General features: G+C 40.9%; 1 protein-coding gene across 2 annotated transcripts in view; it reads right to left on the bottom strand.

The window, feature by feature from the left end:
- The window catches only part of ADAMTS16 (ADAM metallopeptidase with thrombospondin type 1 motif 16), a 1002496-nt gene that overhangs the window by 325986 nt on the left and 650662 nt on the right, over positions 1–25848 (bottom strand). For both annotated transcript variants that reach the window (XM_078687616.1, XM_078687617.1), the window contains 2 exons: positions 20659–20789; positions 10963–11086 (listed from right to left, as the gene is read on the bottom strand). In XM_078687616.1, coding sequence (XP_078543742.1) covers positions 10963–11086; positions 20659–20789 — 255 coding nt within the window. The remainder of the gene's footprint in view (positions 1–10962; positions 11087–20658; positions 20790–25848) is intronic.

The following is a 25848-nucleotide window of genomic DNA, read 5'->3' as shown; positions in this document are numbered from 1 at the left end:
CAGCCGCTTCATTTTTCTCATGAATGCGCTGCCCCAGTGGCAGCGCGAGTTCGCGGCTGCCCTGGGGGCAGTGCATTCTTCATAATGCAGCGCATTTTCCTTTATTGCGCCCAGTGCAATGAAGGAAAGTGCACTGCATGTATAATGCAGCCCCAGGTGTTCTGCGGATATTTGCTCAATGACTAGTTATGTGGAGCATGGATAGCTGAACATTTTCATCCTTGAAAATTCCATTAACCTTAATTAGCAAATGTTGATATATACCATCCATTCAGTGATATTAATTCACCAAAGCATCATGACATTACAGGACAGGGCATCCCATGACCTTTGACTCCCATGAACAATGTTGCATTCTGATTGATCTTGTGGAAATCAGACAGCTTCATTTATAGTATGGAGGATGGACAGCTGTCCAACAGGGTGGCAGAGGCCATTACCTTCTCCATCACTGGCAGTCTACCACCCACTATATTTAGAGATTTCCATCACTATGGCAGGGATCGGTTTGCCTTTAGAGGAACCACCAAGGTGGCTGTTCCTCTGGAGGCACCAAAGTTAACTAAATTGCTGCCACATTTCATACAGCCGCTCAGCAAACGTTTTTGTTATACAAAACCAAACCTTGAAAATAGAAGTTTATTTTTGTAAAACAAAATACTAATGCCTCCGACACGCAGGTACAGTTGTCCCAGTGCGTAGGGGGTAATTTCTTTTTTTTATGTTTAGGGCCGCCAGAATTTTTCTGGTGGTCCTACAGAGAAAAAAGTATATCAAAATATCTGTTCAAAATAATGCAGATAGTCTGATGTACTTACATCACGGTCCCAAATCCATCATGCCATTGATAGAAGGTTTCATAGGCAGGTCAGTGGGGAAACAACAGGTAGAAACATATATTGAGACTCTTTTGTGTCCTGTTCTGCATGCTACTGATGCATGGGATTTCTTCCTGGGGATCGTAATAAGCCATCTACATTGTTTTCTGTTTGTCATTCTGTTTTCTAAATGTATATCTTCTTTCTGTGTTAAGGCCTGATTTTGACTTTGGCGGACAAAACACTGTCAGAAATGTGACGGATATCCCCTCAACCATATTCTAACGGCATAGCATCCTTTGGTGCTTAGGATAAGGTGGATGGGGTAATATTTTGTTGGTGATGAAGTGGCCCACCTACTAAGCTCTAAATTAGACCTTTAGTTCCTTGATTGCATTTAAATGGTGTGAAAATGTTATTGTGTATTTGTAATTGTGTCACACATATATTCTTATGCATTACAATATTGTGAGTTTTACATATATGACCAAAAATATATCGATATTTTAAACTAAAATATGGAAATAAATTTGCACTGGTTTAGCCCTGGGCAAAATTGAAATTACGTTGGTGTAAATCACATAATTTGGGGAATTTTGCGTTATGCTTGTTATATGAAAGTCCTGAAATTACACTCTGATGGCAAAATTTAAAGTGACGCGTGGGAACAACAGAACACAAGCAGCTGTTGTTCATGCTGCTTTTGTTTAAATAGGTCTTTGTGACAAAAATTGACAAGAGGGCTCAATTTGCCAATAAAATATAGTGCAAAATGACAGATTTGCATTTTGTATATTTACACGTTGTGTGCAGAAATTTCAATAAGTACACAAGAGAAAATTACGCGAATTTCGCAAACCCACCATTTAATATATCTAGTAGCTATGACTACACCTCCTAATTTTCATGGTTCAAGTAGGCGTGGAAGCCTTGCTATTCATAGTTGTGCATTATCATATTTCAAAGAAGCCTAACCGCGCTTTATAATGAGCCCAAGTTTTCTATTAATGAATGATATGTCCTCCTCAAGGACCTGCTCATTAGATAGGTTTTTGCAGAAAGTGACTAGTTTCTGTCACATGGTTAGGTTCAATAAACTTATAATGAGAGAAAGCATACGTATATTGGTTTAATTTTATGTATTTTTAGCATTATGCTCCAACTGACCTTTTTCTAGCGAGATCCTTGGTCTGTTGAAATGACAATTGTCTATAATCATTTCGCTGTGTTGCTTGCTATTTCACAGTAAACACTAGTTGTACTTTCGGCTTCTTGATGTGCTGTTTTATTTTCGACAATGAGCAGCCTTTCACTTCTCCAGCCACCGTCTTCTTTGTACTCCCATTTCTCTTTACCTTATTTTCACTCACTGGACTCCACCATATCTATTTACCTTATTTTCTAACTTCTTCTTACTCTCATATTCCATTATCTTGCAAACACATGCTTTTGTCCACATTTACTGTTTGAATCTCGCTCACTATTTGAGACAGTGAGTAAGCGCGTGAGTGAGACAATAAGTAAGCATGGAATAAGACAGTATGTAAGTGATTATACAGTCGAAACAGTGTGTGTGACAGTGTGTGAGCATATGCCGGAGACAGTGTCTTAGCAAGCACGTGAGACAATGATTGGGGCAGTGTTTGAGCATACCAGTGAGATAGTGAGTATATGAGTAAACATATGAGTGAGACAATGTGTGAGACAGTGTGGGAATATGTGAGTGAGACAGTATGTGAGCATTTAAGTGAGACAGAGTTACAGTGTCTGATTATGTGTGTGGGATATGCAGTGATGCAGAGTGAACATGTGAGCTTGTGAGAGAGGCAGAGTAAGAGGTTGTGAGTAAGACAACAAGTGAGACCATGTGTAAGTATCTGAGATCGTGTGCGAGACAGCGTGCAAGCATGTGAGTGAGAGGGTGGTAAGAATGTGAGGAAATAGTGGTTGAGCATGTTTTGAGTTAGAGAAAGAATGAGACTTTGTATTAATGATATAATGCGTGAGCATGTGAGTGAGACGGTGAGGGAGTGTGAGTATGTCAGTAAGACTAAGTGTGCGAGTGAGTCAGTGTATGATCATGTGGGGCAGTGAGTGAGACAGTGAGTGAGATAGTGAGGAATGTGTGGGCATGTAAGTGAGAGTGTGTAAGCATGTGAGTGAGACAGTAAGTGAGACAGTGTGCGAGCATGTGAATGAGACAGTTTTTGTGTGAGCATGAGTGAAACTCTGAAAGGGGCAATACGTACGCATGTGAGATAATAAATATATGTGGGGGCATGGGAGTGAGAATGTCTGCATGTGAACATGAGTGAATGAGTGTCAGAGAGACAGTATGTGATCATGAGAGTGAGATAGTGCATGAGACAGTTATTGGCACAGCGTGTGAGCATGTGAGTGAGATAATTAAAGTTATATGGTGTGACACCAAGTAAGACAATGAGTGAGACAACGCGAGACACTTTAAAAGCATGTGTTAGTATGTGAGCATCTGAGAGTGAATTAGCGTGTAAGAGTGTGTGTGGGATGCTTGTGAGTCTGCCACTGGCATTGGCGAAGTGGATGTATTTTTTGGCTTAAAGAGGCAATCATGGCAGCATTGTGGCACTGTCCTATTGGATGTAATTCTTGGAATAAGTGAGAGCATCCCTTTGCAAAATCGAGTCCCTGACATAGGGGAGTTAGTTCTTACTATATGGGGCATCCAGGGCCAATTGATGGTGCTGGCATACTGCAGATAATCCTTGGCATAAGGTTGGACGCCCATGTGTTATTGGGGTGTGGCCTGCAACAATGAGAAAATTATGTCCCTGACATACTGAAGTTATTTTTTTAAATGGTACCATCTATGGTATGTGCTTTGCAACAATAGTAGGCCTGGGAGGTAAACTCCGCTCTACTCATGGAATTTGTGAACTCCGCGTTCCATGAAGAATGCAGAGTTTTCAATAAATTCCGCAATCCACCTCGTAGCAGAATTTTTTTTTCATTTGCCGCACTCAAGCCGGGTTTTTGCGAATGCTGGCCAGATTTGCCAGCTGCCGTGAGCCCAAGTGAGATTTGCCAACCACCCATGAGCGCCTGCGAGGCTTACTGACTGTCCATGAGAGCTCGCAAGACTTTCCGGCCTCTACTGGGGCTTCAGGCCATGCCAGCAACATCCAGCACCTTTTTTGTGAAGATAGCAAGCGCAAGAGAGCACCAGTGACCACAGCTGCACCTGGTTGTACCCTCAACCAAATTTTCTACACTAAAGGCCATTTGCGCATGATTTTGGGTGTGAGAAGATACATCACATTGTCGAACGTCAAAAGCGTAGTGTGAATGGGCACATTGAGCAACTCCGCCCATCCGCAAAATTCTGCGGCATCTCGTAGAGTTTTCGGGCCACTCCACAGAATTCTGCATAGCAGAACTCTGCTAGCTCACCCAGGCCTAATCCATAGCAAACACCTGGCACAAGCCCAATGTTGGCAATTGTAAGCATAAGGGTGGCACTCATGACAATGCTGGCCCCCTGACATACCTGAGGTCATTTTATTTCTTGAAGGGTGGCACCCATAGCACATTTGATAAAAACTGGAATCAAATCCTCACGAGTATCCATCTCAACTGGTACACCATGGACCTACTTGCACATTTTGAGAGTGCCATTTCAGAGCATGTGGTTTTTTGGAACATTTATGTGAAAAGTGTTACCCAATTTTTTCCAGAATTTTCTTGTGAGAAAAACTTCAAACCCTTGGCTTGCGTGTTTGTGCACTGGAAATAAGGAAGAATATCACCTCCCTATCCTCCACCCCCCACTTTCAAAGACCATGAGACCTAGTCAACCTCAGTCCTATGTCTAATCTACAGGATATATTATTCCAATGCGCAGAGCCTATTGGGAATATAGGAACGGGAAACAACCTTTACAACGCAACTTTTACAACGCACTACCATTACAACAAAACTTTTACAACGCAACATCCATTACAACGCATGCATTTACAGCGCAACCATTACAAAGCATGACACTACAACGCACACCACTACAACGCATGTCATTACAACTCAGTCATTACAACGCATACCATTACAACGCATAACATTACCATCCAACACATACCCTACTGTTGCACCCCCTGGAGTTAGAATAGTAATTTTTACCCCTACACTATCCAACACTTACCTTACTGTTGCACCCCCTGGAGTTAGAATAGTAATTTTTACCCCTACACTATCCAACACTTACCCTACTGTTGCACCCCTTGGAGTTAGAATAGTAAATGTTACCCCTACACTATCCAATACTTACCAAACATGCAATGTAATGTAATGCGTTGTAATGGTATGCGTTGTAAAGGTAGTATGCGTTGTAATGGAATGCGTTGTAAATGTAGTTTTTAAAATGTCGTTGTAATGGCATGCGTTGTAATGGAATGCGTTGCAATGGATGTTGCGTTGTAAAAAATGCGTTGCAAAGGTATGCGTTGTAAAAGTGTGCGTTGTAACGTCATACATCCTATTGGAACTATACTACACCATCACTACACTACTTAAGAGTTATAGACAATCGTTAGGATTCTGAAGTCGAAATTTAGAAAATGTATAGAGTTTCAGATTTCCCACCAAAAGAAAATGCCTGCCTATTTTTACCCTAGAAACAGAATGATTTAACTTAATGCAAAGTAGGACAACAACAGTTCTTAGCCTTTAAACTGACTCTACTTTAAAAAGATATATTGTTCAGGTTAATAATTACTCTATTGATGGCAGTAACACCTGTGAGTGAGACAGTGTCTGAGAAAGATTGTGAACATGTAAGTGAACCAGTATGTGAACATGGGGATGAGTCAGAGAATGGGGCAGTGTGTAAGCATGTGTGTGAGATATTGGGTACGAGTGAGCATATGCATGAGTCAGTCAGTGATTGAGTATACGAGTGAAACAATGAGTGTGGCATTGTGTGAGATTGCTGAGTATGTGAGTGAGACAGTGAGCGCATGTCTTAGCATATGAGTTGGACAGTGTGCAAGCTTGTGATTATGATTGTGTGTCAGTGTGTGAATGAGACAGGGAGTGAGAGAGTATGTGAGTGGGACAGCAAGCAATGATGAAATAGTGTGTCTATGTGTGTGTAAATAACACTGTGGGTGTGAATGTAAGTGAGTGAGGCAGTGTTCTAGCATGCGAGTGAGAAAGTAAGACAGTGAGTGAAACAATATGTCAGCATGTGATTGAGAGTGTGTGAGCATGTGAGTGACAGTCAGTGAACATGTCAGTGGAACAATGAGTGAGACAGTGTGAGGATGTGAGTGAGATAGTGAGTGAGTAACTGTGTGAGTGTGTGCGTGAAACAGTGGGTCAGCATGTGAGTGAGAAAGTAAGACAGTTTGTGAGAACGTGTGGAAGCATGTGAGAGTGAGTGAATTTCTGTGAGTGTCTGTATGTTATGCTTCATAGACTGCCACTGGTCCTAACCTACTGGAGGTATTTCTTAGCTTATGGCGGACACCATTGCGACATACTTGGGGGCAATTTTTGGTGTTAGGGATGGCACTTATGACAAACTCCAGGCCTATGCATGCTGGCTGTAGTTCTTGGTATGAGGGAGACCCAGAGCAACATGTTACTGTTGGCGTATTGCATACGGGAGAACAATGCCATGATATTGGGGATTGGCAGCAGCCATGGCAAAATGTTGGCCCTGACATACTGGAGGTCATTTTCTCACATACAGGTTACACATTGTATAATGACGGCATCAATGGCAAAAAAATATTATCGGTATTTCTTGGCATAAGGGGACAACCATGCCATATAGGAAACAGAGGAGACCCAGAATAAAATGCTGATCTTGACACTTGAGGTAATTATTGAAATGGGGAGGGCACTTGTAGTACAGTTTGAAAAAACAGGTCAACTACTCAACTCCTCTGGAGCGTGAGACTTCATTGGCACGCCATGAAGCACTTAAATATTATGGCCTTTTAAGCAAATGTATGTGTAATTAGTGCTTTGCAATGCTCCACTTAAGTCAATTGTTTCATTTTTTTCTTGAAAGGAGGACCCCTTAAAACAGAGGTCTTCAAACTGGGGGACGCGGCCCCCAGGGGGTCATGGCAACACCTCTGGGGGGGGCGCAAGCTCCACAGAAAGAGTTCCCCTTTACAGTGTACATTCGGACGTCTGAAATACGTTTACCTCCGTTTTTCTACTGAATTGAGGTTTTTGCAAGCAGGACTCTCTCTAATTGAAGGCAGCAGTCAGAGTAGCCAATCACTTCATGGAAGCACAACTTGGACGTTCTTCCATTCAGCGACAGTGCAGCATAGAGGCAGAGCCACAGATAGAAGAAGGTACACTGCCTTTGTTCTATTTGTTTGAGACAAGATGTGTGTTGATTTACTGGCGATGGGATTGGCCCAGATTTAAGGACTGGTTAACACATATTCATATTCACATATTGCAATGAACAATTGGATGGCTGTTAGCCGATGATATCTGTTCTGTCTGGGACTAAATATATTTTCACCACCCCTTCTGCTGTGCTCAGATTCCGCTCCGAAACTGAAGCTAATGCCGATACTTCTACCAGGCCAGAGAGTGGCTTGCGTTGTACACCACGGATCACTGGAATTGTTATGTGAGGCTAACCAGCTATGAGTATGGCTGTGATTACAAGTGAAAGTAATATTACTTGAGAGGCCGAGTGGATGTACAGATGTCGCAGAATTTCGGCGTTTGCGAATGCGAATTTGCAAAATGGTATGTATAAAGGAAAATCTGGTGCAAAATAAGGAAACGCAAAATTTGCGATTCCTTATTTTGCAATTGCATTTAAGGAATCGCAAATTTTGAGATTCCTTAAATGCAATGTAAGAAGCAAAGAAAAATTGCAAATTGTCCCTAAGGAATCGCAAATTACCACCAACTTCAAGTTGGTGGTAATTTGCGAATTCCTTGAAAAATGCCCATTTTTGCATTTTTAAAGTGCCTTGTGACGCACATACATGCCCTTAGGGCATGTAAGTGCACCACATGTGCACCCATGCTTATTTTAGGGGTGCAACAGGGTGTCCTTTGGACACCCCTGCACCCTTGAAATTATTCTCAATTTGTGATTTTCAAATTGCGAATCGTAAAATTGAGAATACCTTCCCATTCATTCCTATGGGCCTCCTGGCCCATAGAAATGAATGGGAAAGTATTCCTTAACTGCGATTCGCAATTTGCTAATCGCAATTAAGGAATACTAAGAATTGGCAAAAAAATGCGAATTTGTACATATATACCAATTTGCGATAATGAAATAGCGATTTCTTAAAAATCGCTATTTTAGAATCGCAAATGGGTACCTTGATACAGATGGCCCTAAGTATCTTGTGTACTGCTTACTATTGCCAATCATTTCGTACTGAAGCTTTCTGACGGAGTGGGTGTTCTCGTTTTTGTTGAATCCACTGTTCTGAGTGTGCTGACATAAGGGCCAAAAAACGACAGCTGTAGTCTGTGATTGTGAGGAAGCGGTGTCTACTTTCTAGAGTCATTCGGGGGTACTTTTCTCAGTCCCCGCACTGGCTCTGGCTTACATGTGCACAAACCACATAAAGCCAGGAAGAATATGTTTCTGATCGATCCTCCCACTCGCTTTCTTTCTCTTTTGGTCTTATTATAGTACTGTTTCCAGTGCTATTTCCAGTACTTAATTTGTAAAAAAGTGAATAAATAGGTTTAGGGACCCAAAGTGTTTCTTAGAAGCGGCCAAGAGCACTGCTGTACTCCAGGGTGGCCAAATACCAAGGCTGTTTACTCTTGCTTCCAGATCTCGCCTCTTCTGTTAACCACCTTGCACTTCTCTCTCTTTCTCCGAGTCTTGCACATTCTTTTCATTCCTGCTTCATGAACCCAGTTCATAAGTGTGGCCTCTTATTTTGGTATACGGGCCTCTTTTCTACTCCAGTATGACACTGACTGAGTCTCCCAACACTTCTATTCCACCTTAGAATTCAGAGAGGGATCTCCACTCAACTCTGAAATTTCCAATAAGTTTTGGGTTTTGTCTCTCCCTTGTAGGTTGAAAAATTTGATCTGTTCTCTGTTACTACATATGATTCCAGTCCTGCAGTTATAGTAAGTTGACACTCTCTTGGGCCATGTGCCACAAAATCCACTGTAGAACTACAGGCTGGATGGCACTAGTCACGCTGGTCGCAGAGGCAGCAGTAGATGGGCTTGCTAAACAGATTTTTGTAGCATCAGCCAGTCAAAATCTATTTATAGATGTTAAATCATTCAAAAAACCACTATATGGTGGCAGATACTGGCGGTGCCTGCATTCTCTTTCCTCAAGGACATTTTATTAACTTACAAACAGGTGCTTCTGAGTCACCTCGGTCGCTCATGGTCCAGGTGATGCGGTCTTTCCTGAGAATGAATCTAAAAGGCAGAGCAACACCCTGATGATCAGACAAAAAGGAACCATTAACTGAAAAGCTGAAAAAAATAGAGCGCTATGGGGTCTTACATATAGCAAAATTGCATTGTGCAAATGTTGATTATCTAGTGTCCTTGCACTTTGCAATAAAGAGGCCCTAGTTGAGAGTCTTATCTCTGGGAGTCCTGGTGTTTTAGCCAATAGCAGTTTGGATTCTGCAAATCTGCTGTGATGCAGGCTCAAAGAATTAGGGAACATTTTATTTTATCTTTTGTAAAAGTATTTCCCATTATAACAAGGCAAATTTAGGCCATTTGTTGCAGTTTTTCACCCCCTCCTGTTCATTTGTGATAGTGCTGTCAAGAAACTGCCTTCAACAGCCTTAATTTATATCGGGCAGCCGCAGCCTGTGCAGGTAAGAGCAGTGGGGGATTTCGATGGACAATGACAAGGGAAAATTAATTATTTATCTAATTTTCCCTTTGTCATCGACAGAGAGTCATGTAGCAATATTATGTACAGATAAAGAGGTGAGTGGCACATGTTTGGATGAGACTGAACACTTCTATTTGCATAGTCACTTGGCATTTGTTGATTTGGTCTCCATCCAACGCACGTATATGAGAAACAGCATCAAGGAAATACCATAATATGCTCATACAATGTAGATGTTGTTTTTCTTTTTCTTTTTGTTCTCTTCACAGATGGAGAACCACACATGACAGATGAATTATCTGTTACACACATAAAGGGCAGCTTCTCTGCCCTTTACTTACTGACAGGATAGTGAATCCCCTCTCTGTACCCCCTCTCTGTACCCCAGGGTGGACGACCATTGTCCTGAAGAAAGAAACATGTCGGCACCAGGGTCATAGGACCATAATACTCCCATTTGACCCATTTTTAAAGATTTTTAATAACCTGACAGACCCAAGAATAAAGGCAAACTGGGGATCTGTCCGAGGTTTTTATCTTTATTTCCCCCTGGTCTTCAACTATTCCAAAGGGCTCCCAACACTGTGGTTGAGCCCACCCTGACTTATAGGCGTCGGGGTGACCCGATGATGAAGAGTGACACCACTAGGGTGTGTGAGGGTAACTAAACAAAAAGGAATTGCTTCCTTGCTCACCTTTTGGTGAAGTTATACACCTATCCTCATACTTCATACTTCGCCCCTACCCGCTTCACTGCGTTTTTGATTAACCACTGTGTGGTTACTTGGAGTAATTTTCGTTGTCTAACAATTTGATGTGGGAGGTTTTACTTCGATTTAGGATCTTCTCAACCCTCTACGCACTGGAAAAAGGTTTTTCCACAGCCTTCTTGTGTACACATCTTTAACCCATCACCAGACACTCCCTCCTTCCGTTTCTTCCTCTTACATGCCCAACTTTCGCTCTTTGTCATAGTTTTCCAACTTTCTATTCATTCTTATTTCCTCTATTTGTGCATTTGTCTTCCATGCCTATTGATCGAAGTTTGTTGAGGAAAAATATGTGTGGGTCCTCAAAACTGAGTGCCGGTGGGTCCCACCGCCAACCACCAGCTCAAACTCAGCACTGAACAATGGTAGATAAATGCGATCTTATGCATTACCCAGTTCTTAGCCTTTGGACTAAATCTGCTTACAAGAGATATCTTTTTCAGTTTTATTATTACTCTATTAACGAAAAAGACACTGTAAAGAAAAACTGCACAACAATATGCATTATGCTACTTACGGTTTGAGTAGTGTTGTTTGGTATATTGGCTCTTGTACATCCTACATGTAGAGTTATTGCCATTGCACACCCCGCATGAGTCAAGTACGGCAGTGGACCCAAGTATACGATCGCATCCAACCACCTGAAAAAATGGTATGTATGAATTTATATATGCTTCAGCCTGCAGAACAAAAGGCACTTTTCCAATACATGAGTTATGGGGAAAAAAGCTAAATAAATTATTTTGTACATTAAAGAACAAAGTAGGGCGGTTAGTCCCTCTGAATAAATAACTGTAAGAAAAAGTAGGCTTAAGGGTAAGAGTGACCATTGACATTAAAGTGCTACAGCACTGTTCTTGCAACAACCTTTGGCCGGGATCTCACTGGGCAGACCAGAGTCTCCTTGAAATTATCCTTGTCTCGTCCTTTGGTAATGTGGGCTGAGTTCAAGATTTGCTCCTCAGAAGTGTTAGGTAAACCCATGGATACAAGAACCCAAACAGTGGCACAGTTAAAAGAAATAAAATCTAAAGACTCAGTGGTGTAAAGAAACTTGAACCCCCCCCTGCAAAGTACATGGAGGGCCCTCCTTCTGGACTTACTCAGGAGCTCTCAGGCCAGGGTGCTGTGCTGAGGGGGCCCCTTGGAGCTCCTGTGGGGTGCCCTGCACTGAGGGGGCTGCGGGGGCCTTTGTTACACCACTTTAAAGACCATATCAATTTCATCATACCCAAAAAATTATTAGCTCTTAACGAAAACGATTTGTATAAAAAACAATGGGAAATTGAAGAAAAGGTGTCTAGTTTTAAGTGATTCCTGCAGTACAGCACATCCCAGTTCTTGTTGGATCCCCCAACTCATAGAGACCTCTAGGTACCTGGTCTCTCACAGAAGTCAAGCATTTTAAATCACTTAACCAGAAAACTCCATTAGTTCCATGATACAATTAGGGGCCGAATTCGATCTCACTTGGAAGGTCCCCGAACGCGATCCAGCCTTAAAAAGTATGAGCGGTACGCGTGTTCTCTGCCCGACTCATACAGCTGTACGAGCGAGCAAGTACAATGTGAGAAACGCAAAATCAGCGACCAAATCGTTTCCGGGTCCGAACCGCTCCTTACGCCTCGCCCGTAAGCAAACCGTGCCGTTCAATGGAGGTGAATTCCGACCGAGCCAGTACGATGCACGAGTCTGACAGCCGGATCAAGCCGAAGTTTCCGGCTCATAAAATGTCCAGGAAGCTGCCTTTGGGGGTCCACGTCAGACCCCCCGTCACCCGCAGCCTTACGACTCGGACACAGGGGGAGACCCAAGGGTCTCCCCAACACAGGCATGTACGGTGTGGATGGCACCGGCGTGTACCCACTTTAGGGGGCGTCCTTGTTCGAGACGTACCCATCCAGTCAATGGGAGCCCATGTACGCATCGTACGACCGGCTCCCATTGACTTCTATGGGAGTCCGACCGAACTGAGCGCGGCAGCATGCAGCCGCATCGTACTCGCTCGGTTGGACTGTAGGAGTCTGGCTTGGTTGGAAAACACTCCGGATCCGGCTCGGTCAGAGAGCTTTCCGACCCTGATCTGAATCAGCGCCTTTGAGGTGAATTTCTCACAAGATGATAGTCTTTTTTAGTTCAACATGGATGGTGATACAAGAGATAATGCATTTCTTCCTGCTTCCAAAATAAGGAAAGATCCTGAGTGTTGCAATGTTGTTCTGTCCCAGCTAATAAATCCTTAGGAGAGAGGTGGATTTCTATATGTGCATATGCAGCCCTGTTACATATACTCCAGCAGGCAGTGTGCTCACTGGTCAAGAATTACCTGAGACACCTGCCATGCTAATATAGAATGTCACCTCTTGCATCTTCTTATATCAAGCTTTGAGGTGAGTAATACAGTTACCTCTCTGTTAGAAATCCACGCTTTCCGTTCATATACATTTTCCCTAAGCTCCATAAGAGGGGTACCTTCCTCCCAGGAAGACGGATCATTTTGGGTGTATTTTCCCTGACCAAACATCTTTCGGAGTATGTAGATAGGTTCTTACAGACATTTGCATGCAGTCTTCCAGCATATATTCAGGATAGCAAAGACATGCTGAGTAAATCTGAGGATGTCCCATGGTCACAAGACTTGATGTTTGTGACTATGGATGACGCAAGCCTATATACTTGCATTCAGAAGACCTTGGAATCCAAGCTTTAGAGTCCTTCCTTCACACTAGAACTGCTGATTTCCTGGAACATAATTGAACAATAGTTGAAATGGTGGACATCATACTTACCAGGAATTATTTTCTTCTACCACCAAACACAAGGGACTGCAATGGGCTCCAATTTTGCTTCCTCTTATTCTGAGTTTTTTGGTAGGCTGGTATGTGCGGGAGCATGCCTGGGGCCGATTTTGTCTTTTTTTGGGGTGGTACATCAATGAAATCATTATGTTGTGAAATCATTAATTATTGGAATATCATGCCTATTTAATGACAATGCATACAATGTCAAACTGACTATGAATCACAGTTGTAAGAGGATCGCATTCCTGAATATTCTCTTCTATTTTGAAGGGGGTTCAATACAGAGTACAATATATAAAGACTTCTGCATACAATAAAATTCTGCATGCCACTAGCACCTACCCCAAATCAGTGGTTAATAATATTCTGTTTGATGAAATGGTTCGCGTGAGACAAAATTGCAGTAGTATTAGTCATTTGATGCTAATTTTACACACACAACAGAATGGTTTAAGGACAGAGGTTATGTCAGAAGTCGGAAAGTCTTGACCGACTTCTTCCTCTGCCTTCCCCCTTGAACCCCCCTTTTTTGTCTCCCCAGCCCTCTAAAGCTGAAAGCCCCGAAGCTGACCTCGAGTGGCCTCTGTGTTACTGGCCCTTTAACTGGGAACAGGAACCAGTCTTCCATCTGGCCTTGGAGGCAGGGCCTAGAGTGACGACACAAGTCAAAACAAAGGCAGCCAATGAAGACGGGTGCGAGGGGAAGCAGGAAGCATCAGCTGTTGCGGATCCAGAAGCCGAGACCGCAGGACCCGAGCCGTGCTGGAAGACACCAGAGACCGAAGACACCCTCGAGAGACCAGCGGAGCCTGGAGGCCAACATCGCTTTTCGCCCCGCCACGTCCATGGAGGAACGTGGCTCCAACAGGTGCGTTCACGACTCCTGGGTCCCAGGAAGAGGGAGGATCATCTGCGTGCGGGTGGAGAAGGTGGGGAGTCCTCGGGGTAGCTCGCTCTTGGTTATTCCCGGTGTCGGTCTTCTCCCTCCTCCGCACGCCCCTAGAATCGCTGGGTGATCCCTCACAACCCTTCCCAAGCCATATAAACCTTGTGCCTGAAACTAAAGGCCCCTATTCATTTGTTTTGTTCATTTCCTCCCCCCCTCCCGATACACCACTGGATGCCCGAGACGCCGATGGACAAGCGGTTTGATGTAATCCTTGACACCAGCCAAACCTCTCGCCGGAACCCACGGTTAGGAGAAGGAAGATCCCTGGCTACGCTCTCCAGGAAGAGACATTGTTTGGTTCATTCCCCAATTTGTCTGTGACATTAACAGACCGAGACTTACTTAACTCCAATAAAGCACTTGTTTTCCCATTGGCTGTTTACGTCCTCCTCCTTGCCATGAGACAAGTTATGATGATACTTTCTTGCGTAAGGCAGAAGTAAGAATTAAAGAGATGTCATGGGAAGATACTCTCTGAAAACAGAAGTTGGAAAATAGGAAGCAGGGACTAGTAGCCTTTGTCACTAAATACACCATGCTCAGCAATGAGATCTACAAAATATTGTGGAAACACTGGCAGCTATTGACTGAGGTACCGGGGATAAAAAACCACATGTCATGCAAACCTAAAGTGACTTTTCGTAGGGTCCAAACCTTAAGGAATTAATTGTGCCCGAGCTATGTAACAACCAGAGGGTGGAGAAAGACATGGCTTTCCTCTATGGCTAGGGTTTTTATGCGCCAGGAATGTAATGTATGCAGTTATGGGAGAAACAAGATCACCCAGTTTAGCTACAACACAAAACAAAAAACACATAAGATTTGCCATCTTATAAAATTTAAAATGATATTTGTTACCTATATCATTGGATTTGGTTGTAACAAAATATAATTTGGTAGCACTGTGAGATTATTAAAATCTTGAAAAGAGGAACACATTTGGGTGGCTTGAAACAAGGATATGAGATATTCTTTAACGTTTCATATGCTGACAGCGTAGATATCTGGTTCCATGGCATCAACCATATACCCCCCCCACAACAATTCCAGGGTGGGATAGGGAGTTGTTGTTAAGGCACAACGATGCAGGTTGGATTTGCCTCCTATGTAATGTTGAAATGTTCGATAACATCGAAGAGGAGTTCCATTACTTTTTGTTAACATATCTTTGGTTGATGCAGTATAAATGTTTATATACTCTGTACTCAAGTAGTTGCTTTACCCTAATGTTTGGTGAGGGGTCCAAATAAACTATGAATGTGGATTGGAATACTCATCATTGAGCTGTGAACCAACTTTTTTGTTGAGCGCATGTAATGATAAGGACCCACAAAGGAGAATATTATATGGGCTCTTATTTTTTGTAATGCTTACTTGGTTTCCGCAACCTTTTTTACCTTCAGAAACACATTTTTAGGTTTCTCCCTATTTTTTGAGATATTTTGGCATTGGCCATTTGGATCCAGTTATGCATCAGTTCCATATTCCATCATTGCCATCACAACTTCTTTGACAATTGAAACCAACGATTCTAAGCTTGACATTATTCATGGATGTTGGAAACGGTCATTATTCTTGACTTTTGTCTTTGAATTCACCATCGATGATTCATATATAATGAAAATTGGAGATGCCAGTTCACTTGTATGTTTAACGGTTTTCATATGCTTTAAGAATGACACCAACAATGGCTACTTCCAATAATATTGCAGCAGTGTAGTTGTCACGGATTGATATATGGCTACTTAGCTTTAAGTGGCATATTACCATAGTATTGCTAGCTGTGTGATTGTCATAGATTGGTTTATGGGCTACTTTGTTTTTGATGGCATATTTTGAGATGCTTGTTCCCTGAGTTTTGAATTTGCACCCTTGGGTGAGGTTTCCTAAACGGTGATTAATGCACACGGAAATGGACAGTGTATGGCTGCTACTTATGTGGGGTTCCCCTGTGTATGGACCATCACTATTTGCACTTGCCAGTATACGGGCACTGAGGATATGGTACTTTCCCTTCTATCACTCCGGCCATTGAAATTCCTTTATGTCAGACAATTACAAGGCTTCTTTTCTCTCAGGTGGGTTAGACTTTGGAATGTCTTTTTAGGATTAGTAATTAGTTTTCATTGTTTAGTTACATCCCTTCCAATTATCTCCCCATATGACCAGCACCATTATGGCGGTAGGAAAAAGGATGGGTTTGGAGAGGACGTCGTACAGCGGATAGCACAGCAGATTGTGGCGCTGCCAAATTGTTTGTTGAATGCTTTTCATTAGGCAATGAGGTCTGGATGCACTCGGCTATTTAGTTATGAACTTTCCCACCTCTCTAAATTGAGGTCCTGTTTATTTCGGTGTTCTCACGTTTATGTACAAACATGTTTTTGGGGCTATGATATAGTGGCATCATAGGTAATCTAATTGACGACATTTTCCATAATGCTTTTCTGCCACTGAAGAAAGATGTGCATGGATTCTCAGAAATAGATGAGCTTGCTATTCATACCTGATGGCGTTTTCCAGCAGTATATACTGCCTTTAAATACTCGTATCAAGCAAGGGGGTGCAGATGTGCTTGGCCATTCTGTTGTAAGGCATAATTTGTGTTTTTTGTTATTTAGTTCACGCTTTGCACAATTTATATTCTTTATTTTCTGAACCTTATTAACATATGGTCTTGTGTTCACTGGAATATAAAATGCTCGGGTGAGCAACTAACAATATAGCCAAATTGACATTGAGATTTGGATTCAATACTTATAATGCTGCAAGGTTCTTCATGCGTTATTTGGACACATATGGTCTCACATAATTGCTAGAGGCTAATCACATATTTGAGAACTTTAGGGTGTGATTCAATGATTTTCAGTCATTAGTATACATAGGGATTGCCACACTTTCGTCTTGGCATTCTATTTTTTAGGGTATGGTTATATATAACTTCTTTTGATTGTTTTCCCCGCCCTATTTTTAAATATGTCCTCTTATTATATTACCAGGCATACCCTTGGGGGTGGATCAGCCAGAACAATCTTTTCATTACAAGTTCCAATCTGGACACTTCCCATCCATGACATAGATATAATTGTTGTGCCAGCAGATGGATCCTGGATGGCCATTGGCAATTTGATGATGAAAATCAACATAACTATGGTATGTAATGGGATTCGTATGATACATATTAATTTGGACATATTTATATAAACAAGGTTTGATTTTTTAACCCAATTTAGGATACACTATCCCCTTTGGTGAATTGACATGATAGTGGTTGTGATTCTTGTCCCTGCTTCCCTCCACCCATCATCTCTGACTGAATTTACTATAAAGTATTGCTTTGCACCAAACATATTGAAACGTAAATGCATGACTTGCACTTAATCAAATATATGAAGAAATGTGATATGCATTTCTCTATGGAATAATTGCACTTATTACAACTAGTAGATTGTGGTTACTCTTGTTCCCCTCTTTGTGTATTCACATATAATATTCACATTTGAGTACTTTGATAAAAGCCACAAATAGAGTGGCCCTGGCCACAACCCACATATACGTATTGATGTTGTATATATCTGTGTAGTTGCATGTTTTATGTATTGAATGCTTTTAATGAATGTCACTTATTGAGGAGAATTTACAATTTGTTAAGATGTGGTTGTGGGTGGTATATGTCCTTGTAGGGTTCTGTTTATGTGAGTTTTTAGTCAACATGTTATATGTATTGTGTTGTTGTCTTTTGTTGAATGTTATATACAGCCCTGAAGAAGTCCAGTTCTTGGTTGAAAGGGGTTGGCTGTTTTGTGCTGTAACCATTGGATGTTTTATACAAGCAAAAATAAACAGAAGAGTTTGGAAAACTATTTGGAAAATGATTGGGTCTCACTTTCATGAAAATATTATTTGTGGTGCACTACTAGTTGTCTTAGGAGCAAGCTGTGAGGGAAACAGAAGATCCCTAACTCCCTTCTTCATGAGCTTAAGTGGCCCGAACAAGGGGTGAATCGCCCCATGGTGAATCCCGTAAATGAAATAGTTGTTTTTTTCGTATCTTGCTCATATCTCTATTTCACTCATTAATTATTTACCCATGGAGTGCAGTTTCCCAGTCATCCACTAATGCTCACAAAATATCACATCCTCATCATTTGTGTTGAGAGTGCTGCATGTTTATTGCATATATTTAAAATATTTAAACATTTATATTCATCATTAAGACTATCTCAATCCTCAATTCATTTTGGCAGAGGGTGTATCAGTAGAGGGATCTTTTAGATACTTACATTTTTACAGCTTAACCTTGACTCACATGAACACCACTGTATGATTGTTTTGAAGCTCATCAAAATATTGACTATTTCTATTTACTTTCTCAGTGCCAGGCATGAAGAGGATTATTATACAACTCAATATTTGTTGTCCAGATATCTGAATCCCACAAAGTAAAGTTCTTCAGCACTTAGTCATGACATGCCCTGTGACAAATAACTAATTAGCTGATTTAGCTGTAAGTGAGGTTGCTTGCACATTGCATCAAAGGGACACATACAGAAGTGGCAACTGTGTTAGAGGGAAACAGTGAGGAATTATTATATTCTACTCAGGATAAGGAAGTTTTAAATAAGCTGTAAGACATCCATAATTTCTCAATATTTTTTACCCTTTTAAAAACATTTCTATTCAAAATTGTTTCGTACATATTTTCTACGGAGTAGTATCACGCACTCTTTCATTCACATTTACAGTCCATTTTACCTTACTAGACCATCATATACTCACAGCACGTCAGTGTTATTAGCTAATATCACTGTGCTAAAAATTATCAGGGAGCTTACACCTTGTCTAAATGAGTGAGCATCAACCGCGTACCAGTTTTATGTGACAATAAGGTGAAAGCCTCATTAGTCAAAGGCATTTAATGTTATACGTGGAGGCTGTCCCCTTCTTCACTCCTTGAAGAATGTGTCTTCAGGAAATGTAAAAACAAGAGACTCAGTGAGGGGAAGCCTTCACTTCAGCGAAGGCTAAATAGTGGATCCTTAAGAGTCTGGAACCTGGGATCTACAAGCCCCTCACTCAACTCTACGCCTACTCACAATTTCTAGTTTCAACTCACAAATAATCCAGTTAACCTTAACCTAAGATCACTCCGAATGACCATCAAATCAGCAGAGGGTCAATTAACAAAAGGGCAGCGGGGATCTGCTTACATCGTACTAGAATGCTAAAAGTACCACCTGAGGTAGAAATATCGTTAATTAAAAATAATAAAAAAAGGCGTAGAGTTTTGGAGCTCTACATTCATCTTAAACCTGACTTTAGAACTAGACTGTATATGATAGGCTTAAGTCATTAATCAGATGCATTAAAATATCTTGAGGGTAAACCCAAGACAGTTGTGACAGAATTTTTGTTTATATCTTTTCTGTGAAGAAATGAATGAGGTCTATGAGTGTTTCAAGGAAGGCTACCGGGATTTCTAGAGGACAGAAAGGTAGTCATCTGAGTACCCCCTTCTCGTCAGACCTCTTAAACTCTTAACTCATGCTTAGACACCAGGATATAAATCAAATAGTACAAGAAGTCTTGTGGAACTTATTCAAATCTAGAAACTTCATGCAAAGTTTTGAGTGTTCTATAATCCGCTGAATTTTATTTGATGTTTAACTTCATCAACAGCAGTGCTGGGCAGGAACTGTTGGAAGATCAACCATGATGAACCATAAATAAATAGATTGCTGAACGAGGGAAGTTTCTGTCATACTTGTATTCATACATACATATAAATCAGTTTTGATAATGTGTATCAATAGTGCAGACGACACAGTGAACATAAAGTGGTTCAAAAGACAACAATCATTTTGTTTAGACACTGTGCAAACTCAATAGTTATTTTTTTATGATTCACAATGATTGATCTTCCAACAGTTCATGCCCAGCACTGTTAATTAAGTTAAATATCAAATATAATTAAGTGGATTATAGAACATTAAAAACTTTGCATGAGGTTTCTATATTTGAATTAGTCCCAGAAGTCTTTTTGTATACTTTTTTATATATATGGTTAAGTGACATTCTTGAATGATGATAGTCATTGATTAATGAGGTGGTTAAACAAAAATGTAAACTGAATAAAACATGATTTTGAGTTAAATGGTGATGGGAAATGCCTTGAAATCCGGAGAGAATTTTAAAATTACTGGAAAATCCGCCGGTGGAATTCCTTTATCATATGAATATTAGGTTGGGAAAATGTGATTTCTAGATTCTATCACAATCTTTCTATTCCATCCAGGAAGCTGAATTTTCCAATGTTGAGTCCAAGATGTGGAACAACAGCATGTGGAGAGACCATTCCTATACAAGGGAAATTCTCATGTTTCACAAAGAAATACAATACATTAAGAAAATTGAATAATATTTAAATTGTATGTGCAACAAAGTGTCTTATTTTCATTATTACCTCACAAGTCCCATCTATGCACACATTAGGACTGTCTTCAGAACATGGTGTTCCATCTTTGACTTTGTTCGAAAGTGAAAAGAAGAAATCATATCCGTCTGCAATACAGTACAGTTTACAGAGATCCTGCTCTGCGAAAAGATAAAAAGAGTGTTGGGTTACTCACACTCTTGATCACCAAGAAAATTCAATGCATTGCTGAGCTTTTACAATGGAAACAAAGACAATGCTCTGTCTCATTTGAAAGGGTTTGATTGGTCAGAAATAGGCTATCCATTTAATTACTAAAAAATGACACTATCTATTCAAAAGTACAATTCCAAACAAGTAAACACATTCATAAATGCGCCCCCAGGCACTAAAAGTTAAGAATAGCAACATTAAATACCAGTTCTACAGACGATGCAAACTTACACAAGTAAAAACAGGTAAAATAAAGTATGCCCAAGTAAATGATAAAGAGCCCGATTCTCAAAGGTTTAGTTAGACCTAAAGTAAAACTTAACTACTTTTTGGTATTAACAAAGGTGAGTTACAACAAGTAAAGTTAGACCTTTGGTCTAAGTTTACCTTTGTGAATACCGAAAAGTAGTAAATGTACACAGAAGTGTAAGTTTACCTTTGTGAATCAGGCCCAAAGTGAGGTTCCTACTGTTCTCACACTAGTCCCTCCAGACAATCCATGTACAGAAGCATGGCGCCTATTATAACTGGGAAGAGCATAACCCACCCATGGATACCGCTCCACCCAATATATATTGGTGCATTATTGTTTGCAGGACAGTTGCATATCAAAACTGGGAGGCAGTATAGAACTTAAGAGCAAATTACATTTTAGACACAATCAATGTCATTTTCATTTTATGTAAGGTGTACAACGGCAAAAACATTTTTCTCTTTGGGATTACATAACAAAATAAAAAAACATATATATTTTTATCTAAGACAATGTAATACAATGTATCCGCCAAATCTACAGCAGCACTCTAAAATGTGCTATCAGTCAGGTGCTACTATCAATGGTGACAATAGTGCTCTATTGCATGGTGTAGTCTTCAGAGAGGGTATGCCTAGTGGACATTAGCTAGTGCATCTCTATTGTTCTGTTACAACAGGAAGTTCAGAATGATACCTGAGCAGACTAGGGCAATTTATTTAACTAATAGGTGAGAGCATTTACCTACTACTCACAGATACTATCCCAGTTTTTTTTATTGAACTTATGATTAGGTCTGGGTGAAAAGATTTGTTAAATGTTGAGATGTTGAAATTCTGCCTTTTTCCAGTTTCTTTGCAGAGTTTACCCGAGCTAAATAAAGTCAAAATCCCCAATGCTAGAAAATAGAGAAACCGGAGGATTTCAGCCATTTCGTTTTCCCATTTGTGTGATTCTCGATGGCCAACAAAACATGGTCAAGGAAGAACCACAAAGTACAGGAAACACAATAACTACCAACAATCTAAGCTGTTCTATTTTGCTGTAGGATGCCAGTTACGTCACGCCTTTCTTTCATCCTTGTCTGGTAGAAGTGGATCATTGAAATTCCATAGATTTGCATCGTGTTCTGCTTCCACTTATCATGGGATGAAAAAATGCCAGATCTCCTTAAAATAGTACTTATTCCTCTGACAGGATCTTTTTATTTATTTTCAGTTTTAAATTCTATGACTAAGCCTTGCCCTAACAAAGATTTACTAATCAACTGATCCCTCATCAACATGTTTATTCTATATATTATCATTTGTTTGGTAAAAGACACATTGGTAGTAGGTCAGTAATCATTTTATACTATAAAGGTCATAATTATGAGTGAAGTGGCGGTAAATTCTGATGGGCTCAGTAACTGGAACTACTAGACCCATTGGAACAATACGTTTAGTTTTTTTTAAATGGAAATTTCGTAAACTTTGTATGAAAGATTGGGAAAACGCGCAGAAATCTCAATCGAAACGCCAATTCCTGCATGCTATTCTCCCAAAACGTGTAATCAAAGTTCCTGTATTACCCCTAGGTTTATCAGGTCCCTGCCCCTAATATTCTGCCTCAATGAATCCTAGATTCTTGTTGGGTTTGAGCACTTAACATTGAGCACTTAACATTAAGGAAGGAAAATACTCTTTGAATGCAACAAGTTCATGTCATCAGCACTGATTTGCTTTGCAAAACTGTCTGTCAGCTATTGCAGTAACATCTCATGTGATCACTGGATAGAGATTTGTTTATTTGCATTCACGGGCTAAAGGTTATATAGGGTGCGCTGGTTGTTCTATCTTTATATTTAAATTTTGTGATCTTGTCTTAATCTCCACACGGCAGTATTGTGTTGCAATATCTGGGTACAGAGCTGCATTTCTGGACCTACTGTGCTGCATCGGTGGACTACGGGCAGCTGCGTCAGCGTAAAGATCTCACCACATGTGACGGGACGCTCCGCATCTATTTATGGTGTGTCGCCATAGAATGGCTGGCTGCTTCCAACTGAACCTCTGGGCTCACGGAGAAAGTGAAAAGCTGCTAATGCTGTTTGAGTCTAGAAGGCCGACTAGGACAGTAAAGCCTGTGCACATTTTCTGGTAGACGACTATTTAAATCATCATCTGGGCCCATCAGATGCCTTGAGGCAAGGTAATCTGGCATTGCACCTCACTCTGTGATGACTCTCCATCAAATGTCTAACAGTTTTAGCACAGATGCTATCAAACATCCTTGCTCTCTCATAGGTTCTAAACAAGTTACCACATTTGGTATGCCCTACAGGAGGATATGTTTGCCAAAACATTGCATGCTAAGAGTAGTTTCCATCAATGAACAAAACAGTAGTCGCTAATAGGGATTCAACCAGGTTCAACAACTTCTTCTTGTTTCACTGTAAAGTCTTAAATAATTATCTTCAGCCCTAAGGGTCTCTATAAATGCTAGTAAGGGGAAGAAGATAGAGGCTGTAGCATTATGGATGCTTGCGTTTGCAACTTCCACCCACCCCGAATTTCCCAAAGTCTCCCGATAAAAATGGTACCACCCTTGTTTGGGTAGGCTTGGTGCCACCAACAGGAAACAGGCCAAAACGCACATGGACACACCACAGTTTTACAGTGAAAACGGATTCTTTTTTTGCAAAGTAACTAGCAGTAGATTTTGAATCCTAGCTCTGCCAGCACCTAGGGAAACATAGCAAACCTATGCATTTTGGAAAGTTAGACACCCTGGGGTAACCAGGAGGGGTGACTTGTGTGGCTCACACCAGGTTTTGTTACCCAAACTCCCTTGCAAACCTTAAACTTTGTAAAAAAAAGAACACAGTTTCCCCACATTTCTGTGATGGAAAGTTCTGGAATCTGCGTGAATCCACAAACTTCCAACCACCCCGAAATTCCCAAAGTCTCCCAATAAAAATAGTGCCTCACTCGTGTGGGTGAGCCAAGTGTCTGCGGCAGTAAAGGGACCACAGCGCATTGTGGAGGCATCAAAACGACCTATCACAAAACTACCTGGTTTTGCAGAGGGGGAACCTGGGTTTTTGGCCCCGCGCACAGCAGCCATCTAGGTAAACTTCCCAAACCCAAAAATCTTTGAAACCAGACACCCAGGGGAGTCCAGGGAGGTACGGCTTGTGTGGACCCCCCCAAAGTTTTCCTACCCAGGATCCCCTGCAAACATAAAATTTGGCTGAAAATCAAGTTTTTCTCAAATTTCTGTGTGGAAATGTTGTAGGATCACCGGGCTGACACAAATTTCCTACCAATCAGCGTTCCCCCAGGTCTCCCAATAAAAATGGTACCTCACTCGTGTGGATGGGTCAAGTACCCACGACAGGCAAGGGCCCAAAGCGTATTGTGGAGACATCAAAATTACCTATCACATAACTACCTGGTTTTCCAAGGGGGAGGGGAGGGAACCTGTGCTTTTGGCCCCCGGCTCGACGGCCATCTAGGGAAACCTACCAAACCCACAAATTTCTGAACACTAGACCCCCTGGGGAGTCCAAGGAGATATGGCTTGGATGGATCCTCCAACGTTTTCCTACCCAGAATCCCCTGCAAACCTCATATTTAGCTGAAAAAATCTAATTAGAATCAAATCTAATTAAAACCAGCAGTTCAACATTTTTTAGTACAAGAAACTTTAAAAGTGGTTATACATGATCGTGTACAATATTTTACAACTGTGCAAGATAAGGAGGAAAAGAAATGAGAAGAGTAGCTTTAAGTATGTGTGTATGATATTTCTATAGCGTTAATCTAGACAAAAGGCAATGGAGCACTGCACAGAGTCAAAGACAAACATAAAGCTTAAGATCTATGTCTAGCTTGAATTGTCGCACACACCTGTAATAAGTATGCAACAAGATGGAAGTCCAATGTTTTGTTATTCAGGATAAACACTGAACGTGGCCAAAACGCAAATGCTAATTGTAGGGGAATTGATTGGCTGGGTGATTGTGTTACTTTATTCATAGAATATCTTACCAGGGTTTGTTCCAATACGTTCACTATACTAGTACCATGTTGTTTTTAAAAGAAGTACTGCTGTTCTGTGGAAAAAGGGCAACTTACATTTATGTTTAATGGATGGGGTCAACCAGGTCGAAATTATTATGTTAATTTACGTTTTCTTGTTAGGCAGATTACATCCTCTTCTATCTGGGGATATAGGATATCCTGATAGGCATTACAATTCCTTAATCTTCTTCTTTTAAAGAAGGCTGGGCCTTCTTCGAGACTGCATTCTACTTTACAACATCTTGGGTAAGCGTTTGACGCTCATCGTTCAGGGAATAATGCTTGCAGCTTATTTGCATAACCTTCTGTTACACCTATGGACATGGCGTTACTCTCAATTGCCAATGTTTTTCTAAAGTGATGTATTTAGCTGATTTTGCTTTTTTTTAAACAAGTCTGAACTGATGGAACATAAAATTCCAACAGTCCATGGGGGAGCTGTCTTTCCAAGAACAAGTCAGTGCTACCAATTATGTTTTTTAGTTTCAAGAACAAAATGTTATTAAAAAAAGTTCAGATAAGGTAAGCATAACATATCATAAAAACATGTTACATAAAAATGAATTCAAATATTCTTAAAGAAAAGAAATAAGTATAAAGCATCGCAAAAGAGAAAAGAATGAAGGTATAGAGAAGAGAGAAAAGAAAAGAGAGAAGGAAAGAAAAAGAAAAATGCAATATGCTATAAGC

This window comes from Lissotriton helveticus, chromosome 4_1 (assembly GCF_964261635.1).
Source record: "Lissotriton helveticus chromosome 4_1, aLisHel1.1, whole genome shotgun sequence".
Taxonomy (NCBI): domain Eukaryota; kingdom Metazoa; phylum Chordata; class Amphibia; order Caudata; family Salamandridae; genus Lissotriton; species Lissotriton helveticus.
This window is presented reverse-complemented; position numbering and strand designations above follow the sequence as displayed.